The 18511-nt window shown below is 41.5% G+C and overlaps 1 protein-coding gene across 16 annotated transcripts; it reads right to left on the reverse strand.

The window, feature by feature from the left end:
* Positions 1 to 982: 982 nt before the first annotated feature.
* Positions 983 to 18187, reverse strand: LOC114140720 (abl interactor 2). Of its 16 annotated transcripts, none has more exons than XM_028010853.1 (12): positions 18011 to 18187; positions 14147 to 14314; positions 13877 to 14053; positions 12608 to 12625; positions 11498 to 11601; positions 8156 to 8302; positions 6488 to 6615; positions 6117 to 6323; positions 4636 to 4806; positions 3838 to 3921; positions 3215 to 3400; positions 983 to 2872 (listed from the first exon to the last, which is right to left on the reverse strand). In XM_028010853.1, the coding sequence occupies exons 1-12, from the start codon at positions 18125 to 18127 to the stop codon at positions 2697 to 2699; spliced, it is 1683 nt and encodes a 560-aa protein (XP_027866654.1). In that variant the 5' UTR covers positions 18128 to 18187; the 3' UTR covers positions 983 to 2696. The 16 variants fall into 16 exon arrangements, with proteins under 16 accessions (XP_027866654.1, XP_027866652.1, XP_027866653.1 ...); XM_028010851.1 differs by having other exon boundaries at positions 3838 to 3924; XM_028010852.1 differs by having other exon boundaries at positions 3838 to 3924; positions 6488 to 6612; positions 18011 to 18186.
* Between the last annotated feature and the right edge of the window lie 324 nt (positions 18188 to 18511).

Raw genomic sequence — 18511 nt, forward strand, 5'->3', positions numbered from 1 at the left:
CACATTTCAATAACAGCTCAATACCTCCAACCTTTTGAAATACGAACGACGGTTTAACAAACCAAATGAGATCACCGTTTGTTTGTTTTTTTAAAAGGGATTGAAGCCATTTCATTTTTAAAGTACCATTCATAATTTCAAAATCGACTGCCTTGATACCAATTTCCACATAAGGTATGAGACTGCCACGTGGTCCGTCCCGCCCCTTTCTGTTTGCTGCAGCAGGTCACAGCAGGTCACAGCAGGGGGCCAATCTTGGGAATCACCTGCTGCGCACTAAGCTAGCTGCTAACAACAGAAGCACTCAAACCTTTTCTGGGGACAACGAAGCTAGGGCGTAAAAATAATATACTTTACCTTACATATGAATGCCTGTCTTTCTAAGTAACTGTCCAAAGTATCTGAAAATACAATTTAAACGCTGCTATTCTTACCTGTTGGAAAGTTGCCGCTACAAACTCCGGGGTTGTTAGTTTCTGCAACTTCCGCTTTTAGCCGCAGATTGTTGATCCACTTTTCTCGTCTTTTTTCAGTTGGTCTTTTTAAATCAACTCCCTTGTGAGCAACTACGCTGGGAACATGAAACACTGACCTTTCTCCCTATTAGAACAGGTGGAACAACCGGACACTATACACGCTTTAGGCATCTTGAACCTGGATCAACGGAAGTAAACGGGCTGCATTTCCTTTTTGACCGCCATCTGCATTGCGTGACGTTTGCACTACGTCATCGGAAATCCAGCAATACTTTGGCCCACAGCCAAAAAATACACATTGGTGACTATTAAGTGCCATAAACAGTCAAACCTCACAGAAGAGAAGACAGTGGTTGATGTTCACATCTCTACATGCTTCACATGTGGAGGAAATGCGATGGAGGAAGCGAAAGCTGCTCAGCCTGAATTAGCCAAACAAGCCAGAACCATGTTCTACAATCAACCTCCTTAAATCTGAGCCACAAAAATAGACACTTGTGCACCAGTAAATCTTAATAACTTTATTGTCTTTGTTCTCATGATTTTACAAATATGATACTTCTGCAATTCAACTTTGACTGTGCAACACAATGGCATTATGGACTGTTAACCTGACATCTTAAGGGACATCCGTGACTCCAGAAGGTTGTGAATCCTGCAGGCCAAAGGCCTTGCATGTAAGTTTTGACCGTTTAGTGTCATCTATGTAGTGTTACGTAAATATCCCGCCTGCTGGATTCACTAGCAGCTTGTACACAATGGTCCACGGGTGACGTAATGACGGCTACTTTCAGTTTCGGAGAGCGACTCCTCGGACGTGGGCTTGAAGTTAGACAGTCTCTTTGGATGAGGTTGGTCGTTACTGGTCAGGGCAGCTCGTCTTTTTCTTAGAAATCTCGCCATGTAGGTTTACAGATAAGAACAATGGCATGCAAGACTCACATACAGACCCACTTATTTCAGTTTTTTTTTTCTCCATTTCAAATAAAAAATAAAGATTCTGACATGGTGGAAACACCCAACGGCCAAGCGCATTGAACTATACGGAGGACAAGTGAATTTTATTTCTTTTTTTTTTTTTTGCTCAGTATGGCCGCTAAAACCATTTCAACATGACAGCTGGCTTCTTTTCATATTCAACAAGTCCCTTTGTGAGGACATAACACATCTCACAGTTAGATTATTTCTTCTTCTACACTTTTTTTTTTCTGTTTTATTACAAACGTATGTGCTTTTGATTTGAAACGACTCGGGGGGCAGAAGCTGAGAAAGTTTTGCATTTCAGTACCAGTCCCTCGAATCCCCACCGGCGAGTTTTATTGCGAATGAAGTGATAGATAACCTCTGAACAGCAACACACACTTCAATATGGCACAAGCGTCTGAGAGATGACCGAGAGATGACGTCGTCATCGTCGTCGTCTGCGTAAGAGGGCGAATATAGAAAAACCAAACCACACCATATCTGAAAATATTAAGACGGTAATCAATAGGAAAGAAAACATGCAGTCTGACGCTCTGCAAGCAAAACCATGAAAAAAAAAAGGAGAAAAATAAAAGAAAAATAAATGCTCCCCTTCCAAAAACACGTGTTCTTCCAGGGCTGGATGAGGATTCCTTCTCTTCGGAGATCGCACGCCGGGTTGCGAAGTGAAGCACGAATCGACCCGACTGCCTGAAACGTTGCGTTTCGCCAAATCAAACTTTGCAGAAAATGATCCGAACTCTCACCTTAAAGCACTCGTTTGCCTACAGATGTCGCACTAAGACATCCTGTGTGCTCGTCTTGCTCAGCTTTGGCACCGTCCCTGAGGTACCCGACTGGACATCTGGAAACCCAACCCCCCCCGTCCCCCACTTACTGAGGATCTTGTTGTCTCTGGAGTGTTGAGGAGAAATCTACACATGAAGGCATTTTCCTCCAGCCCTTTCTTCGACTACAAATAAATATTGTTTAAAGTAAGGGCCAATTGGTAAACAACAAAACGAAAATAAAAAAAATGTAGTGGCTTCGTAACTTAACAACGCTCCTGCTTGGTCAAATAAAGAAAGAAACATTACAAGGGAGGAGATATCTAGAGCAGTGGTTGTTTTACAATGGCGACAACTATGTCGAAAGAATGACCTCAGTTTGTCGTGTGCTTTAGAACGGCTTCGCTCGGATGGAGGTCATGCTCCGTCTGATCCAAGTCTCCGCCCGCTCCGATCAGAGGAGGGCTGCTCAGTCGGCGTAGTGCATGATGGATTCCACATAGTTACCGGGGAAGAGACCCGTGGTCCCGTTCATCACTCCCTCAAACCAGCCGTCGTCGTTCTTCTTGATCACGTAGATGATGGCGCCCTCCTGGAAGGACAGCTCGTCTTCTTTGTCGCGGGTGTAGTCGTAAATGGCCACCACTGAGGCGAGGAAAGAAAGGACGTGCATGAAGTGTAGATCTGAACACCTGGAGACGTTTCCAGGACATTAGGAAGCTTCTGGGTGGAAGTTGGGATATTTGACTGCTGTACTTGGCAAAACAGGCCGAGTTCGTTTAAACTGGCTGGTTTTCCAGCTTTGAAGCAAATTCAAATGTCAGTAGCATTGAGAAGGAATGAGAAGAGGTGGATGCTCTCCTCGTTTCAGGAGTTCAAAGTTCAGTTTCGGAACAAACAAACGTGTCCGAAACAAATAAACTCTCAGATTAAAACACAGGATTCTTAAGTAAATGTTTATATGATTTTTCCTTTCTGAACACAAACCTTTCTCCAGATAGCTGCGTGGGGCCCATGGTGGGTCTTCCTCAGCGTAGGGGTCGGTGTACTCCACCACCGCCGAATCCTCTTCCTCCTCGTCATCCTCATAGTCCTCGGGCGGAGGCGGGGGTGGGGTGGGCTCTTCAAACACCGGCTCGTCGGCGGGCGGAGGCGGCGGCGGCACGTCTGAAACTACAGGAAACGCGAGACGACTCACTTTGAAGGAAAGAGGCGACCAAGAAAACGCTGAAGGGTTTGGGGACGTAAACAAAAGGTGCCATGCGGGTTCAGAAAGAGACATGCTGCCATAGAAACCAATATGATGCATGTAAAATAAGCGAATCATCCCACAGCAACATGCTTTAGTAATGTGAACCACCAACATCTGCTGCCACAGAAGCCTGCAGTTTATCCCACATTCACTTTTAACGACGCCATCATCTCCAACTAAATTCCTGCAGTTTTAGTCGGAACGGCCTGAATGTGGAGGCAGCAGCTCATGTTGGTGGACAGAACAGCGAGATCAACCAGGAAGTGAAACAAAGAGACGGACAGCAGCCGATGAGGAAGGTGGAGTTCACACAAGCCAAGGTCACGTAGAGGGAGCAAGGCGCTAAAACGCTACTTACTAGTCTCCTGAACTCGGGCCACAAAACCCATGAGAGGCAGCTGGGGGGTGATCTGCATGGATGGGGGGAGGGGCGCGTGTGGGCCTGCTAGCACCAGTACACACAATCACACACCAGCATGAGGTTAGAGAATACAAGAGAAGCACAACAGAGTTAAAGATCAGAGAAAAAGGAGCAGAGACTCCAAAGACAAAGTAGAGTCTGAATATTCATTTGATTTTTGCTATTTTATTTCAATTACAGTGTTGGTAAAGTGAATATGTTTGAAAGGAGAACATAAAAAGCTCTTTATCAAATTGAAGTTATGTGAGCAGACAGTTTCTGGCAGAGAAACAGGACAAAATATTCCAATAAGAAAAAAAAAAAGAGAGAAAGAGTGAAGTCTTCTGATGTCGATACGAAGCATCAGAGAACAGGAAATGATTTAATAAAAGAGAAACAAGCCAGAGATCAGTTTCCTCTACAACCTAAAAGCTTCAATATAGGAACTAAAGAAGGACAAACGGAGACAAAAGCTTCATTTTTGTCAAGCAGCAGAAATGAAAAAGGGTCTGACTAGCCTCTCCTATAAAGTCTTGTATTTTAAATAGTTCATCTCACAAAGTCAGTCATAAATGTTAAGTAGAAGGAGCAGAAGGAAAAGTAGAAGGAAAAGGACGGATGATTTTCTAAATGTTCTAAAGACTAAAAAGTCATATTCAACAATATTTAATCCTCTACCACAGTTATGTGCTGCTCTGACCCATAAAACCCTAATAAAAATCCCTGGGAGTTTGTGACGAAGCGCGTCTGTGTTACCTTGGTTCTGGGCGAAGTGCGGCCCCCCGTTGAGCTGGCTCTGGTTGTGGTGGGCCGTGTTGGGCTGGCCCGTGACCGACGAGGGCCGGCGGAACGGCAGGGACCCCCCGACCTGGGGGTTCTGGGGCTGCTGCTGCGCCGGGCGGTTCATGCTGTAGAACTGAGGCGCACCTATCGACAGACCACAGCAGGGGGCAACAGAGACTCCTCAGTTGGTGAAAGGAATTACAAACATTAACATTTAGGAATAGATGGAATGTATAACATTAGGCTAACTCTGCAACATTTAAACAGTTTACAAACAAGATGCTAGGTGCTAATTATGAAAAAGTTGTGTTAAATTAAATGCACACCATCTGTTATTTATCTTAGTTGCTACTGATATACATAAACAGAAATTCAAATGACTGAAGGAAAACAAATGATTCATGATGTTCAAGATGAGAAAAGTCAAGAAACTGCTTGTTAGGGCAGGAATTTGACACCAGCAGGGAAGAAAAAGCTAAATACAACAAATAGAAAACACAGAAACTGTTCCGGCAGACGGTTCGTGCTTTTTACATCAGAACAACACAACATCTCACCAGACGCCAAAACGACCTCTGTGTGAGACGCAGTGAGGAGGAGGATGGGACGTCTGAGGGGCTACATGACAAACACTCAGAGATGAAGTGATTAGACTGAGCCGCAACTTTGTGTATTTCTAGGTGTATTTCAACACTCTTCTGTGTGGAAGTCATTACTATCATATTTAATATATGGAATATTTTTATAGCTGAAGGTAACACACATGGCAATATGTGTCTATAAACTACATGATACTGCCCCTTTAAAAGACATTTGATTTCATGATTTAATGCCTTGAAATTGGGCCTCTGTTTCTTTAAGAAGCTCCTGCTCTTTCTGAAACTCCGCCTTCAGGAAGTCATCACAACCCCGATCCTCTATTAAACCTTTGAACAACATCTTTCTCAGCGTTTCACTGAGAAGCAGCTCCTATAATGAGCTCAGCAGATGCTCAGTTCCACCAGTTGTTTGCTAATTGTTCCTGGCTAGTCTGAAGGAGCCGAGTGAGGGAGTCACAGCTTGGAAGCTTGGGAACTGAGGCTTTGAGGAGGAGCAGCGTTTCAAAGGCGGAGTTTGGTTGCCCCAGGCGTTTTACACAGCTGAATGGTTGCCATGGGAGATAAAAGCATTTCTCAAACATGCAAAAAAACACTCCAGGTATGTTTTGATGGGGGAATAACATTATAACATGATGTAAAGCTGAAAAAAAACAAAAAGACAACATTACATAATAAAGAGGATGGCGGTCCATTACAAGCAAGTTGCATCTCGGTGCGTTTGTGTCTGACCTCTAGACACAAACAAGCCGGACAACATCCAGAGAAAACGTTTACAAGACAAGACATGGATAAACCAAGCATGGGGCGGTGGGATGAAGGGTGGGGGGGCGTGCAGGGTGAGCTTCTCCCACTCACCTTGTGCGGGGTTGCCATAAGAAGCGGGGCCAGTGCCTGAGGGGGCCATGGAGGCAGGGAGCTGAGGAGGGGGTGGGGGCACAGGCGGGATCTCTACAGAGGGGTTCGGGGCCTGTTGTGGGCCGTCTAGGACAGAAGGAGGTGGCCCGGGGGTGGTGGCAGTGTTAGGGGGAGATTTGGCCGTGTTAGGTGGGAGAGGGGCTGAACCTGATGGGTAAAGGTGAGGGGGTTAAAGGTCAGAAAGGAAGGAAACAAACAAACAAAAGAGACAGGTGAAGGAAGGGAAGAACAGCAGATCCGAAGTATAACCCGACGCTCGGATTAGTTCAGTCAGTTTCCGGCCGAGGAGGATAAAGGACGCCCAGGGTTACCTGGGAATACTGAGGGCGGGGCAGGCGTCGGCACGGCGATGGGCACGCCCACGCTACCACTGCCGCTGTTCTCTCGGCTGCTGCTGCGACTGCTGCTGGGGTGGCTTCCTCCGCTGCTCCCACTGCTGCTGACAGGGCGGCAAGACGTGTCAGAACACACACACACACACACAATGCGATGCACACTCCGGCTTGTTTTCTTCTTTACGCAAACATATTTGTGACGAATTAAATTGTCATTTAAGCAGCTAATTGTGTAATTACGCAACTCAGATTTAGTCATTTCAACACAACAATAAGAGGCAAAACGTTTTTCCACATTCTCTTAAAGCGGCACCCTCAAGAAGCATCGATGTGTTAGTGTGAGCCTCTGAAATGACTGACAAGTTAAATAAATAAATAAATAAATAAATAAAGCGGCTGGACGCCTGAATAAGGGCAGACAACACAGGAGACACTGTAGCAACAGAAGACACACACACACACACACCCCAACATGAGAGTGTGTGAAAGCAGGAAGACGGTGAAGAGCTGCGTTTCCATTACAAATGTACGCAAAGCTCTTGAAATGTCAAAAGAACACAATTTTGTAATTGCGGTGTTTCTAATAAATAAGAAAACAGTTAAAAACCATACATGAATAAGTTTTCTCACGCAATAAGTCACTAAAAAACCTCATTCTTTATTTACTTCCTGTTGTATTCTTCATGTTCTGAGCCAGTGGCAACATCCAGATGTTGATCATGTGACTTGCAGTTTTGTGAAATGAACCCACCTCATCCTAATGCCAAAACTTTTCACCAAAAAGCGAGAATTTTTTGTTTGTTTGTTTTAATTAGCGTGCGTCCATTAAGCAAATCTATTTTAGAAATGTCAAATTGTGCAGTTATTTGCTCAGTAGCTGCGTGTCCATCAGCCAGCTGAGATTACAAAAATAACGTTGCTTAATACAAACACAAAGGTTAAAAATAAACACACACAAAAAAAAAACTAGTTTTTCTGTAAAAAAAAGTTTTTGGTGGCTTTGCAAACGTATGGAAACAGATGTATGTCACAAAACTGCGACATAAACACTTTTATCGCATCATGACTCATGATTGGCAGCTGGGTGTTTCTACTGGTGAAAACGACAAAGACAACAACAGGAAGTGGAGGGAAGATGGTTTGTTTTTGTTTCGTTGCCATGGTTTTTAATGACTTGTCGCGTAAAGAAACTTACTCATGTGATATTCACTTAATTACTTATTTAATGGACACACCTCGATTGCAAAATTGTGTCGGGTTTTTTTGACATTTGCACACATTTGCAATGGAAAAGCAGCTTCTGAGAGATGAAGAGATGTAGATGGAGAGAAATTCAGAGGAGAGTCGGGGGGGGAAGGTTTTCTCGTCTTTACAGACTGGAATAGTTTGTGAGCAACAGATGGGGACACAGATTCAAACTGTGTTTGTGTTTCTCCTCAGAGCGGACAGGAGCTTCACAGAGAGCGTCTGGAAGGACAAAAGCGCATCAAAAAGATTTTGGCGGAGAGTCGCTTCAGAGAAGAAGAAAGGTTTTTAGAAGCTAGCAGCGGGGCTGTGGGGATAGAAAAGGGGCTTGTTTAAAGTTTAAGAGTACAGAGGCATGCTGGGAAGCAGAAGGAGGGGCGAGGGGGAGTGAAGGGGTACCTGTACGTGCGGTTCCTCTGATTAACGGATGCAGTGCGTGCGGGGCTCTGCTGGGGGGGCGCCGTGTTGCGCGTCGGGCTCGAGACGTAGTCGTTAGGGACAACGGGAGGACGCACCGGCTCGAGCGTCCGGAAGGGGGAGTGGCGCCTGTGAGGGGGTGAGGGTTAGGAGGAATCCAGGGGTGGGTGAAGGGGGATGCATTCAAGGGTGAGTGTTGGGGGGCGGGGGGAAAAGGAGGAGGAAGAAGAAACAAAGTGCAAACTTAAAAAAAATGACATGACGGATGGTAAACAGGTGAGGTGATTGCTGTTGATGGAGAAACATGGAGCAGTTTTTCCTTCTCAGTCAGGATCAGACAGAAATAGTTTTGATAAACTAAAGATTCTCTGGTGAGTGTTGGAAACAACAAGGAGCAACTTCAACATCTGGAAGAGTTAGCTTCCTGGTCTGTGAATGAAGCATTGGAAACGGGGTAATTAATGTCAGTTTGGGTCAGTATATTGTTAATCTTATTGTTTTTAACACAAAGAACTTTTTGTGTGAACCTTTACATCTTGTTTCTGCTGTTACACCTGACTTTCCGCTTTGCGGGACAATATTCTATATATTTTCTTGCAGCCATTTCCCACCTTAATTATCACGTTTTCCAGTTTTTCTTTAAGTGAAATTCACCTTGATGAAGGCATAAATTAGTACATTGATGGAAGCTAAAATGAAACTTGTTTTTATGTTACATAAATTGTCAGGAGACAATAATTGTTGGTGATTTTGATTTAACAAAAAAAAAAAAAAAAAAAAGAGGAGGTAGTCTCTATTTTACGCATCTTTCAAATAGACAATGGGCATTTAATCGAGATAATTTTCTTATTATCTTATTTTCTTATTTCTTATTCTTATGATTCTTATAAATGAAGATAAGAATCTTCATTTGTTGTCACAATAAATTCCAATTAATATGGTTTAAAATCCCCTAAAACTGTCTGTACTGTTAGTTTTACTGTTACCTCCACTGTATATTCAACGAGAGTATCAATTAATTTGAAAATATGACTTAATACAGTCACTATGATACAAATTACACCTCTTTATGTAATGTAATACGCGTAAAGAACCACAATATAAATGGGCGTTTCTCGAAATCTGAAATTTATTTTGGTGCTACGACCTAAAAAAAAAGCAATAATAAATAGTTCCTATTGTCACTGTTTTTTTACCCCTCCAGGGGGTCTTTTGTGGGCTCTAGTGTCCCTTATATGATAGTAGGCTGACAGGAAATGGGGAAGGAGAGGGGGGAAGACATGCGGCAAATATTGTCGGGTCCAGGAGTCGAACCCGCGACGGCCGCGTCGAAGACTCAAGGCCTCCAAATACGGGTCGCGCTATCCCCTACGCCACCACGGCACGCCCCTCCTATTGTCGCTGTTATCGTTATCACAATATTACCCCAAAATATCGTGATACAACTCATAGGTCATATCGCCCACCCATATCAAAAAGCCTTAGAGGAAATCTCTGAGCAGACCTGAAAAGGTGTGTGAGAGCAGAGCAGGGCGGCCTACAAACCCGACCCAGTTCCACCGGTTCTGTCAGAGCAAACGCTCCAAAATTCAACTAAACTATTGGGTCAAATATTTGGGTGTCCTTCAATGAGCTTCTCCCATGTCGTATCCGACCCGACTTCTGATCTGAGAAAGACATTTTTTATTTTTCCTTTTAAATATAATGCTTGTAAATATCTGCTTTCTCTACTAATTGTAGTTTATTTTCTCTTAAATAGCTTTAACAATAATTTAAGCTAATTCTTGTTAAGTGCACTCTTCCTTCTAATCAAAAATATTTCAAAATGCTGAAACGGTGAATGAGTTACTCTCTCACCACGTTTTTTAAAAATTTATTTAGTGTTATTTAAAAGATGCAACCAAATTGTGTCTTTTACTTCGCTTGTGAGCAAAAACAGTTGAGTCCTTAGTCCAACAGCAGCTCTGATGAGTTTTAAACATGAGGAAACAAAGACTCAGTGATCAGAGCCTCTCTCTGCGTTTGGATGGCAAGAACATTTTTTATGAGGGATGTGTAGAAGCCTGGAGTGGTCACACAAACAAAAAGGTGGAAAATAAATGTAAAAAACATATCTGAGGAGATTTTTCACAAGCTTTGATGCATCATGGATGATCGAAATGCATCTTGAAGGGACAAACACACACCTCTCTGGGTCAATATGAAGGTTTGGACACACTGGACCTCTCAACAAACAACTGCAGGGCACAAACACAAGCTTCTTTTTCCACTCGCAGAGACGAAACAAACACAAAGTTACGAGCAGCGCAAGTCGAGCCCCTGAGGGATAAACACGCCTTTCATGAGTTAGGACACAGAACATGTGCAACCTTCAGCTGCTGTGAGAAACTCAAAGCAAGTCCAACTTCTGATGGGTTTTTTTCCCCACCAAGAAAGAAGGAATTTTCATTCGAAAATATCAGCCGTTTCCCAAAACCATCCTCCAAGTGAAGAAATGTTTGATTAGGCTCATAATACAAGAACTGATCTCTTCTTTATCACCTTCAAACACATCCTACACTTGTTTAATAACTCAATATGAAACCAAAATGCAAAAAAGCTTTGCACAACACCAAAGAGAAAAATCTTTTCCATTCGTTCATGAGCCAACACAGCTTCCATACTTCCAGATGTCTTGGCCACACTTCAAAATCTGCAAAAATCATTTACCAATAAATTAAGAGCAGGTTCAAATGTTATGAACCGTTCCAACCACCTGGCATTTCTACTGTTTTTGTCATAAGTTACACCAAAAGAAAAAAAATAAAAATAACTCTGAATGATGCCATCAAGTCCCAAAATGTTGATGAAAAGCCAGCAACAGGTTTCTGTTTTTTCTGTCAGAAGACAAGAATCTGTCCAACATCACAAAGGAATACTTGACTTTTCCGATAGAAAATTGATCCCAGAGAGAAGCTACTACTCTACCGTTAGACAAATTTCTATGTATAAAAAGAGAGATAAAATGTCTGAATATGCATTTCCATATCATACAGATGCAGTCAGAGTATTTGGTTGAAAACCATCCTAAAGTCAACAGTGAAATTTTAGTTCAACATTCTCCACAAGGTAACATGCAGCTATTATTAATGCGTGAACTGATGTTGATGTTTTATTAATGACGACCTGAGAAAGGCCAATAATGTCAGCCGAGTTTATGTATTGTTAATCCCGGTCCAACCTGTTCTAAAAGTAAAGCACAGATCAACTCTGGGGGTATGTACCCCTTCCAAAGCCCCCCACCCCAAAAAAACCCCCAAAACAAACCCACTGTAGCTTACATACCCAAGGGTCCCTTTCCCTGACATAGGCGGACTGGGGGGCTTCTGTGTGGGGGGGTTGGTGCGAGGGAGGGCGCCTCCTCCGGTTTTCATGTTTTGAGCGCTGGCCTGTGTGGGAGGACAGAGGCGTGAACACCTGTTGGCTAGCTTTAGCACTTAAAAACATAAACAGCAATGACATCAACTGCAAGCAGCAACAACTGAATTTCAGAACTCCGCAATTCTCTTTTTTTTTTCTACTGAGAACAGATCAGAAAATCAGCAGCTAAATAGCTGAAGAACAGGAGACGACTAGATGATCTATGATGGAGGACTTTCAGTTGGACTCAAGGAAGTTTTTGTAGACTGTCCTAAAGAGCTGTGTTCATATTCCCAGCACAAAGTTGAGCTTGTTCCCAGTGTGGGAACCTGTTTGTAGTGTCCATGGACAGGAACTCATGCTGTGGTCAAGGAGAGGAAGACTTTCTGGATGGGGAATCTCAAGATCCCCTCTTTTGTTTCAGATTCAAAAGGTCTGTTGACCTCTTCAAGCCAAATCGCTGCTTCGCAAATTTGCTTTGTGCATTGTGTTCTGCATTCTGATTGGCTAAACAGTCTCTCCGCTTCAAGTTGGCTGTACACTGAAGGGTTTGGCAATTTGAGGTTGAAGTTGCTGAAATTAATCCATCGTGGTTCTCAACCAGAAGACAACTGTTACCTGAAGATTGGGAGCAAGTATCTTTCTTTCTTTTTCTATCCTGGTTTCCTGTTACCCCAGCAACCAATAGTAGCTGGACATTTTCATTCTAGTACTAAAAAGCTCTTTGACCAAGGATTTTAAAGAATTTTAAGGCTTGAAAACGACGGATGGACTGAAATTTTAGCAGATTTGTCACAGAACGAATTTATGTCGTTTTGTGACAAATTAGTAATTTCCACTTTCTATGGTCATCTTATCTGATTATGAATAGGAATGAATAGATTCTCAACAGTAAACAAGGTGATTTAAAAACAGAAAGAAAGAAAAAACCAGAAACAAAAGCCACTCCCATTGCAATTCAACCCAATCCATCGACACACCCTGAAAGCAAAACAATCCTCACCTCATTTCAGGCTTTTACTTTGAAATTCTTACCTTAAACCTTTGCAACCACTAGAGTTGACAACAAAGAGACATTTTGGCAAGCATTAAGAGAGAAACAGAGAGAGAGAGAGGAAGAAATCAGGGGGTTAGCTGGAGAAAGAACAGTAAAGTTGGTTTTCTGAAAAGCTGCTAACAATAGCTTATTGTTCAGATCTGAGGAATTCGATCTTCGGTGCTTTTGTTTCCCCGTTTCTGGGAAACAAAGACGCAGACACTTTCCAGAATAAACCACTTTTAATATGTTATTACTTGAGAAAATAGCAGGACAGAAATCTGTTGCCAGCAGCAGGTGACAGACTTAAGATTTAGTTTCCTGGAGAAAAACACAGACTTATTGATTTTTTTCTTCTATTACTTCACTCTGAAATGCAGTGAAATCCGAGAGCTCTCTCTTATGTCTGACCTTTTTATGTCCTCTACATTAGATTTCTTCTTCTTTTTTTTTTTTTGCATCCACAAAAACACAATTTTATTCAGATTTTAATTTGAATCAAATTTGGTCAAATGTAATTTAATTTTATATTTGACATGTTTCCACACAGAAACAACTCCTATGTCTTTGTTTAAGGAAAGTAAACATTGTTAGAAAAATCTAAGTTCATCAGGATTCCTACACATTCTCAGTGCAAAATTCCAGACTTAATGTTATTTAGCCACATTTCTTGATAGTGTTTGGGGTTTTGTATCAGTATCACATGAGCCACACCCACCTGTGATGGACAAAATAACAAAATAGTCTGAATGTGTTTGTGTCACTGGGATTCTAGTCAGTAATTTAAAAAGTCAACTGGAGATTTTGACAGAATTATGTGATATGAATTGTTTATTCCGTTATTAAAATGTAAAGACGCCTTATCAGTTGAAACACGGGGAAATGTCTCGTTATAAGTGAAATAATCTGACACTAAAATTAGAACCATTTCATAAATATTAAGAAACGATCGTCTCAAAATAAGCTCCTATGTCTCGCTGAAAAGTTACTTCTGAGTTAGTTTTGCTTTATTTCAAGTGTACCTAAATATTTGCACTAGAAAAACAGACCAAAAATACTTGGTATGTTTTCTATTTACCAAGTAAATACAAAACTTTTTTTTTTTCCTATTCATATTTCACCTTTCTCCAAGACTAATAAAGTAAAAGCATAAACAAACAGATTCAAATCGCCTCAAAACACATTTGATCGAACGACACGAGTTCCTTTTAGTTCGTTTGTTTCTTCAAGAGTATTCCGAACGTTACAGAAGAAAAAACAGTGAGCACCTTGACTCCGTGGCCCATGTCGTCCAGCAAGCTGTAGTCGACGGATTTGCGGATGTAGCGGACGGGCCTCTCGGGGTTCGCCGGGGCGATGATCTTGTGCGTGCGGGAGGTGTTCTTGTTGGTGGTGAGGATGCCGATCTCTCGCCGCGCTACTTTCTCTTTGTGGATGTCCACCGTCTGAGGGATGCGAGGCAGTAAAGGTTGTGTAATTAAACCACTGAACCCAATTTCTAACTGCGGACGCTTTTTGTGCGCCGGATCCGCCTGTACCTGCGAGATGTGATTGATGGAGGACTCCATGCGGCGCAGCTGCGACGCCTGGATGTCGAGCATTTGCAGCACATTGTTGGCCAGCGTGTTGATCAGGTAGGCCACACTGGCCAGGGACTGGGTAGTGTAATTCTTGGTCTCCTCCAGCGCCCTCTGCTTGTCTGGAGACTGAACAAACATGCATTTAGACGTTATAGCTACCTAGAACAATTGTGTTAAACTTCCATACGAGTCGGTACGATAACAGTGAATAAGATAATCTACTGGAACTCTCAGTGGAGCTCTGAATGTGAGTTTATGTTTACGGTGCAACTGTCTAAGAGGGTTACATTTTGAGCAAGAGCTCAAGAAATGTAGCACAGATTTTATTTTTTTTTAAAAGTGGAAAATTCAACCGGCCTGTATAAACACGTCGACAGAAACATGTGAAATGACTCGACCTTTAGAAATATGAGGTTTAAATGTCAACAGGGGGTTAAAAGTTACACCTCTTATTTCTAAATTGACTTAAAAAATCTGATGCCAAGAAAATTGCTTGATAGTATTTCTGATATCTTTTTTTTTTTTAAGGTACTTTCATAAAAAGTAAATAAAACAATAAAAAAAACTTGGTAATATTAGCTTGTTGTACTCTATAGTTAGCTATTAAATAATAAGAAACAAAAAATACATAATTTCTGAACTTTAGACAAACTATAGCATTTTTTAAAATTCTTTTAAGCCTTAAGTAGTTAAAATTAAGAGTGCACTGATTGCAGTTTTATGGCCAATCACCAATCTTTAAAAAGCCTTGGCTTCCTATTCCAATACAGATTTTGGTCTGAATACTTACCTAATATAGCAACTATATTTATTAGTTTATAATAAATATTATAATATCGACTGATATACAAACTCCCAAAATTAAGAAAATTGGGACTGAATTATTGGTGCGCCACCTAGTTATCATCACTTTCACTTTTAAATACAGGAAATCGTACAGATTTCTTGTTTTCATTTTTGTCTTAATGCCATTATCAGCCATTATCATCTGTCTATGGGGCACAATGACATCTTTTTCTAGAAATAAATTAGGCTTTAGTGACTTAGACGGTCTTCAGTCATTAATTTGTGTGGCAATGTGTGGACAAACATGAATCACCCGAGAGGTAAATTGTATGTGAGCTCTTTTGTAAGCAGCAGTTGAAGATGACAGATGGTGAAAATAACGCCGCACACTGTGATCCACGCGACAGAAACGAGCTGAGAACGTAGAAAATGACAAAAACAGAGGTAGAGTAAACCCAAATCAAGTCGTAGAAGCACCTAAAACAGATGGATTTGGTCTGAAAGGAGTTGCTGGAGGCGGGTTGATGAGAACATGGAAGTGAACGTTTCTGACACGGCACCTATCAGAGCACATTTCAACACATTCAATCAAAAAAAATAAATAAATCAGTCTTTCACTTCTAATTCAAACAACAAAAATCTACTAATATGACAAAGATTTTTCCCTGCCAGGACACAGCTCTGAAAAAGGAGCTAATCTTAGCTTCCATGTCTTAATTACTTTGGGAAACATTATTCTGCTAAACTGGGAGCAGAAAATCAGTTTGTCTCAGTCACATCTGTTCACACAAATCCACTGGATGCCACACTTCCATTTAAAACTAGACAGCTGTTGCAAGAACCAAATGTTACTTCTCATAAGACACAGACCCCTTATAACGAGACACATTTATCAGGAATCACAACATAAAGCAGCACTGGGAGAGTAAACAAGAGCGTGTTGGAGTATGAAGACTAACTGGTTAGGAAGGAGTTTTATTTTTATCAAAGAAAAACATGCTTCTTTATAATAATAGAAAATTGAATAAATCATTTAATTTAAAAAAAAAAAAAGGTTATTAGTAGCAGCCAAGTTCATGTCAATAACAGGGTTTAAACCAGAAAACTTGCTAACGCGTTTTTGAGTTGAAGCATTTTAAAGGTTGACAGAAAACTGGAAAGTATTACTATGTAGCAATACCTAAACACCAACTACAACGTCCTAAAAATGGCAGACATTAAACAAACAACAAACTCAAACAAATAAACAAAGCTTAGCCTGGTGGGGGCGCAAGTTAAACCTGGAGGCCCGCCAGGCTTATAATGCACTGAGGGGAAACCCTGACAATTAACTCTGGTAATAAAATGGAGATGAAAGCAGAATAGATGTTTTGCCTGCATATTAGATGTATTCAAAATATAAAATTAGTTAATATCAAAATAAAATTAAAAAAAAAGTAGAAGAGTTCCAAAACCTGAAGAAAATCTACAGGTTTCGGTTTGCTAAACCAATTGGAACTGTTTGCGGCGGTGGGAAGAGGCTATATAACAGTCTGTGTCAGCCTGGCATGAAACAAGGCATAAATATAACAACAAATAAAGCCGAATTTAAAAGCCACACAATTGAAATCATGAATAAAACATAAATCATCGAGCTCATTTAATTGTGTATTGTGACAGGCTTAGGTCAATACGTCGTAAAGAAAGTCTCCTCCACCACCAAAGCTGATAGAAAAGAAAAGTCAATTCTACTACTACTACTAATAATAATAATAATAATAATAATAATGTCATGAATAATAAAGAAAAATGGGTTTGGATCATTTGAATGACATCTTATGCAAGTAGGCCAAAAAGAACTGAAGTCTGCAGACAATTTCTAAGGGTTAATTTTATGAGACGTCCGTCAAAGCAAAACACCACAATAAGTGGAAATAGTCAAAACAGCATTTTTGACATTAATCTAAAAATGTGTGAATATGTTCAGAGTCTGGATGTCATTTCTGACGGCATTTCTGTGAAGAGCTCACAAGTTCCATGACTACATTCCCTGGCGACTGATGATGTTACTAGAAACCTGGCCCACATCCAGAGGAAGATGTGACACATCCTAGTAGTATTCTCCTGACTAACACTCCTGTCACAGCAATGTGAGAGGGATAGCAGCTGTCTGACCAGGCAGCCTGTGGACAAACAGCTGGATAGCCACGCCCTTCCGTCTCCAGGACAACCGGTCAGACCTGATCAGGTCAGGATTTCACTATCACACCTTGTCAAATCTTTCTGTCCGACTCAAGCAGATATAAATGCTGGAAAATTGTTGTTAAATCGACAATATTAGACTGGAGTTCCTGCATCTTTAATTTAAAGTAAGTTTAGAAGTCTAGCGGTCCTCGGAATGATGCAATTGGGAGGCCAAACCATGATAAACAACCAAAAAAAAAAAAAAAAGAAAGAAAGAAATCGGCCTCTGTGTGAGCTGTCGGTCCCCCACCCCATCGGTTCACTTCTATTACTGTGATGCACATCTGCTGCAATAATTGAGTACACTAATAAAGCAATTTGAAAGACTCATTTGAATATATTTTAAGGTTCTGCATTGCATCTTAAATCAGGGGTGTAGTCGTGGGATCACAGCGGTTTATCTGCTGCCAACCACAGCTCAGCAGAGATTAGTCAGACTAGATATCCTTCATCGATAGCTGCCTAATCGATTGATTCCGCGGCCCATTTATCGTTCTTATTATTATTTTATTCTAACCTTTGGTGATGAGGGAAAGTGGCTAGCTAGTGACCTGCGGAGCTACAGCACACACACCCACCTTAACGTTGTTGAAAATGTAAAGCTAATTGTTGTACATGTTAATAAGGTTAATAACACTTAAACCTGCCACTTGTTGACTTAGTTTCAAACCAGACGCCCTGAGAGTGCCTCATTTTCGCCTTAGCAGAGGAAAGCTATAAAACAGCGCTAGCAATAGTTAGCCTAGCATCAGCTCGCCCAGTCAGGGATGCCCGTCTTAAACCTGAACCAAAAATTGCGTTATAATAACATACCTGGACATAGTTGCTTTCGCAGTATTCTGCTACTCTTTCCAAGTTGGTAAAGCTGTCTAGAAGAGCGCCTCGTCCTGCTGGAATCTCCTCTTCCAGAAGCATTTGTAGCTCCGCCATTTTCACATCTTTTGGCAGAGCGGGATGCAGGGCTCGGCAGCGCCGCCAGCGGCCGCGTGTGGTACTGGAAGGGCTGTCCCAGAAGCAGGGCTTCCCACGATGATTCATGTTTAAAATAGAAGTTTCCACTGACACACGGAGATGGACTATGCAAAATTAATCGTTTTCAATTCTATTTCTTTCTTATAAACTTCCATTGATGTTTGAATATTGGGTAATAAGTTTGAGTTGCAACGCAGATCCCCAACTTGTAAAAATGTGCAGTTCACGACACTTCATATTTGTTTATGCTTGTAATAATCAAGCAAGTAGGCAGAGTCATGTAAAGTTATTAGAAGGTACGTTTGCAAATCCATTAATAGACAAATATTTTGTAAAATTAAA

Source organism: Xiphophorus couchianus, chromosome 24 (assembly GCF_001444195.1).
Source record: "Xiphophorus couchianus chromosome 24, X_couchianus-1.0, whole genome shotgun sequence".
Taxonomy (NCBI): Eukaryota; Metazoa; Chordata; class Actinopteri; order Cyprinodontiformes; family Poeciliidae; genus Xiphophorus; species Xiphophorus couchianus.